The sequence below is a fragment of the Grampus griseus genome (genome assembly GCF_964374135.1).
Source record: "Grampus griseus genome assembly, chromosome: 3".
Lineage (NCBI taxonomy): Eukaryota > Metazoa > Chordata > Mammalia > Artiodactyla > Delphinidae > Grampus > Grampus griseus.
The window spans coordinates 112,975,510-112,980,376 of record NC_139019.1 but is presented as its reverse complement, the minus strand read 5'-3'; the positions used below and the strand labels follow the sequence as shown (position 1 = coordinate 112,980,376).

The 4,867-nt window shown below is 48.1% G+C and overlaps 1 protein-coding gene across 1 annotated transcript; it reads left to right on the top strand.

Annotated features, from left to right (window-relative positions):
* Window positions 1-922: 922 nt before the first annotated feature.
* On the top strand, window positions 923-1,480 carry LOC309820497 (neuronal vesicle trafficking-associated protein 1-like; the record flags this gene model as incomplete). Its single annotated transcript, XM_082651293.1, has 2 exons — window positions 923-1,051; window positions 1,169-1,480. The coding sequence occupies 2 exons, from the start codon at window positions 923-925 to the stop codon at window positions 1,478-1,480; spliced, it is 441 nt and encodes a 146-aa protein (XP_082507419.1).
* Between the last annotated feature and the right edge of the window lie 3,387 nt (window positions 1,481-4,867).

The window sequence follows — 4,867 nt, the reverse complement described above, 5'->3', positions numbered from 1 at the left end:
TTAGCAGCTTCTCCCAAGAAGTGTGACTCAGGCCTAAGCAGGATCAGAGTACAAAGTCTGACCTCCAAGTCTCTGCTTTTTACCAGATTGGGGCCCCAAAAGGAGCTAACACCAGAAGGGTTTGAGCACGTCAGAAGGTAAAATGAGCAGAAAACTAAATAGAGCCCGAATTTTTAAAAATCACAAGACTGAATGACAATACTTTTTTTTTTTAATCTCAAAATACTAGGTATATTTTAAAAGCCTTCTTCTGTGATTACTTTTGTTTATCTTTTACAAATGACTTCAGTGAAGTACTCGATGCATGGAGACATGACCAATAACAAAAAGACAACTGGGAAGATGGAAAATAGTTCAAAACCAATCCCCAAGTGCTTACTCTTTAGAACAGATACTTTCTTATTGAAATGTATGCCATTTTAATATTATTTGAATAATATGAGTGTGGGTAGACTAGAAAAAGAGGCTAGAAAATGTGGGTAGGGCCAACTGGAGAATAAAAACGTTTGAGAGGTTCAAGTTTGTAGAGACTTAGGGACCTGGTCCAGACTCTCTACTTTACAGTTAAAGCATCTTGAACTGGGAACCTGCTCAAGGAGTCCAAGTGAGCTAGAGATGGGATATCCAGCTCAAGCTCAAATTACACGACAGCTATTATTATCTCCAGTCTGCCATTTTAAAAGCCTGACAAACTAAAAGGTTCAGTAACTTGTCCAGAGTCACAAGGCTGGCAAAAGGTGGAGCCAGGATTCCAACTCTAGACCTTTCAACTTGAAAGCCTGTCTCTCAGCCCCACTTGTCTCAAGATCTTCATCTGAGATTGCTGTGAGCGGGAGCGGGCAACACGGAGGCTCAGAGCACGGTCGGAGCCCAGACCTGCCGGAGCCAGGCGTGGAGTGGCAGCCTCGGGTCTCCCGGAACCATGGTGAAGGTGGGAAACAATTTCACGGAGAAGGGCACCAAGCAGCCGCTGCTGGAGGATGGCTTCGACACCACCCCCCTGATGACGCCCCTTGATGTCAATCAGCTGCACTTCCCGCCCCTGGATAAGGTGGTTGTGAAAACTAAGACTAAAAATGAACCTGACTGAAATAAAGGCAAAGCACGTCCTCCCGAGATAGCCAAGTTCACTGTCAGCATCACTGAGGGTGTTACCAAGAGGTTCAAGGTGTCTGTGCTGGTCTTCTTTGCCCTGGTCTTTCTCACCTGTGTCATCTTCCTGGTCGTCTACAAGATGTACAACTATGACCGTGCCTGTCCCGATGGCTTCACCCTCAAGAACACCCAGTGCATCCCAGGAGGCTTGGAGAGCTACCATGCGGAGCAAGACTCCAACGTCCGGGAGAAATTTTACACCGTCATCAACCACCACAACCTGGCCAAGCAGAGCATCACCCACTCGGTGTCGCCATGGATGTCAGTTCTGTCCGAAGAGAAGCTCTCAGAGCAGGAGACTGAGGCTGCTGAGAAATCTGCTTAGCGAGATGGGCAGGTTCCTTACAGTGTCACTGGAAGGTAACAAAGGGACTCTGAGGGAGATTTCATTAGATATAATTACTGATAATTTAGAGGTTACTCAGGTATGGTGCAACTGCTTCTGTTTGCTAATGCTGCTTTGCAAATACAGCTTGCTGCAGACCACCATGGCATAAAATCAAGGGCATATCAGCATTGCTTAAAGAGCTCTGACACCACTTGCCATGTTAAAGAATCTTAATTTAGCGACTTTACTGGGATTTATTGGATGCTGTCAAAAAATAAATTTACACTGGATATGCAAGGGATTCGACTTCAGATAAATATGCACTTTGTGGGATTGATTTTTTTTTTAACTACCTTGCCGTTTGCAAACCTGACTCCATAGCCATATCTAGAGTGATCCCTTGCTTTGCTAAGAGCAAGATGTACTGCACGTTTCTTCCTACCTCCCGCCAATGGCAATAGTGCCAATGGTCAAGATGCACCATAGTGAGCAGCAGAGGGAAGGAAGGAAAGATGCCATCAGGTCGCAGTTGTGCCCTCGCCTGCCCCGTGCTCACTACTGAGTGTGCAGGCACTGCAGCAGGTCGGCTCGGGCCGTGGTCACTGCTGCGGGCAGAAGGCTCCCTCTCAGTACAGAGGGTGCCCACCGGGCAGGGGAGCCATGTTTCCCTCAGTGCATGTGGACTGGGTCAGAGCATGTGAGGTGGGGACTCTGGGAAGAAGGGATCCGGGGCCACAGGTTGCAGAACCCATCTCCTTGTAGCTAGTCCGTCTGCTCTGTGATGGGCTGAGTAGGAATGAAACCTACTGGCCCTTTTGTTCACAGCTATTATGAATAAGTTTGCACCAACAGCCGTATTAGCTACTTAGTTTTAATTAGCTGGGTGAGAAAAGTGAAAGTGTAATTGCTGGTACGCCAAGGCTACTTTAATTTTTATTTTGTGGGACAGATGTAACTCCTTTGATGTAAGAAACAGGCAGGAAGAGGGGGAAGATGGCAGAAGAGTAAGACACGGAGATCACCTTCCTCCCCACAGATACATCAGAAATACACCTACACGTGGAACAACTCCTACAGAACACCTACTGAACGCTGGCAGAAGACCTCAGACCTCCCAAAAGGCAAGAAACTCCCCCACGTACCTGGGTAGGGCAAAAGAAAAAAGAATAAACAGAGACAAAAGAATAGGGACGGGACCTGCACCAGTGGGAGGGAGGTGTGAAGGAGGAAAGGTTTCCACACACTTGGAAGCCCCTTCGCGGGTGGAGACTGCGGGTGGTGGAGTGGGGAAGCTTCGGAGCCACAGAGGAGAGCACAGCAACAGGGGTGCACAGGGCAAAGCAGAGAGAATCCTGCACAGAGGACCGGTGCCAACCAGCACTCACCAGCCCGAGAGGCTTGTCTGCTCCCTCGACGGGGCGGGCAGGGGCTGGGAGCTGAGGCTCGGGCTTCGGAGGTCAGAGGTCAGATCCCAGGGAGAGGACTGCGGTTGGCGGCATGAACACAGCCTGAAGGGGTTAGTGCGCCACGGCTAGCCGGGAGAGAGTCCGGGAAAAGACCTGGACCTGCCGAAGAGGCAAGAGACTTTTTCTTCCCTCTTTGTTTCCTGGTGCACGAGGAGAAGGGATTAAGAGCACCGCTTAAAGGAGCTCCAGAGACGGGCGTGAGCCGCGGCTAACAGCGCGGACCCCAGAGACGGGCATGAGACGCCATGGCTGCTGCTGGAGCCACCAAGAAGCCTGTGTGCGAGCACAGGTCACTATCCACACCTCCCCTCCCGGGAGCCTGTGCAGCCCGCCACTGCCAGGGTCCTGTGATCCAGGGAAAACTTCCCCGGGAGAACGCACGGAGTGCCTCAGGCTGGTGCAACATCACGCTGACCTCTGCCGCCACAGGCTCCCCCCTCAATCCGTGCCCGTCCGTCCCCCCCAGCCTGAGTGAGCCAGAGTCCCCGAAGCAGCTGCTTCTTTAACCCCATCCTGTCTGAGCAAAGAACAGACACCCACAGGCAACCTACACACAGAGCCGAGGCCAAATCCAAAGCTGAACCCCCGGAGCTGTGCGAACAAAGAAGAGAAAGGGAAATCTCTCCCAGCAGCTCCAGGAGCAGCGGATTAAATCTCCACAGTCAACTTGATGTACCTGCATCTGCGGAATACCTGAATAGACAACGAATCATCCCGAATTGAGGAGGTGGACTTTGGGAACAACGATATATTATTTTTTCCCCTTTTCCTCTATTTGTGAGTGTGTATATGTATGCTTCTGTGTGAGATTTTGTCTCTATAGCTTTGCTTTCACCATTTGTCCTAGGGTTCTGTCCGTCCAGTTTTTTTTTCTTCTTGTTTGTTTTTTTTACTTAAAAAAAATTTTTTTTCTTAATAATTATTTTGTATTTTTTATTTTAATAACTGTATTTTATTTTATCTTACTTTATTTTATCCTCTTTCTTTCTTTCCACTTTTTCTCCCTTTTATTCTGAGCCGTGTGGATGAGAGGCACTTGGTGCTGCAGTCAGGAGTCAGTGCTGTGCCTCTGAGGTGGGATAGCCAACTTCAGGACACTGGTCCACAAGAGACATCCCAACTCCACATAATATCAAATGGCAAAAATCTCCCAGAGATCTCCATCTCAACACCAACACCCAGCTTCACTCAATGACCAGCAAGCAACAGTGCTGGACACCCTATACCAAACAAATAGCAAGACGGGAACACAGCCCCACCCATTAGAAGAGAGGCTGCCTAAAACCATAATAAGGCCACAGACTCCCCAAAACACACCACCAGACGTGGACCTGCCCACCAGAAAGACAAGATCCAGCCTCATCCACCACAACACAGGCACTAGTCCCCTCCACCAGGAAGCCTACACAACCCACTGAACCAACTTTAGCCACTGGGGACAGACACCAAAAACTACGGGAACCACGAACCGGCAGCCTGCAAAAAGTAGACCCCGAACACGGTAAGATAAGCAAAATGAGAAGACAGAAGAACACACAGCAGATGAAAAACCAAGGTAAAACTCCACCAGACCTAACAAATGAAGAGGAAATAGGGAGTCTACCTGAAAAAGTATTCAGAATAATGATAGTAAAGATGATCCAAAATCTTGGAAATAGCATAGAGAAAATGCAAGAAACATTTAACAAGGACCTAGAAGAACTAAAGAGGAAACAAGCAACGATGAACAACACAATAAAGGAAATAAAAAATACTCTAAAAGGGATCAGTAGCAGAATAACTGACGCAGAAGAACTGATAAGTGACCTGGAAGATAAAATAGTGGAAATAATTACTGCAGAGCAGAATAAAGAAAAAAGAATGAAAAGAACTAAGGACAGTCTCAGAGACCTCTGGGACAACAATAAATGCACCAACA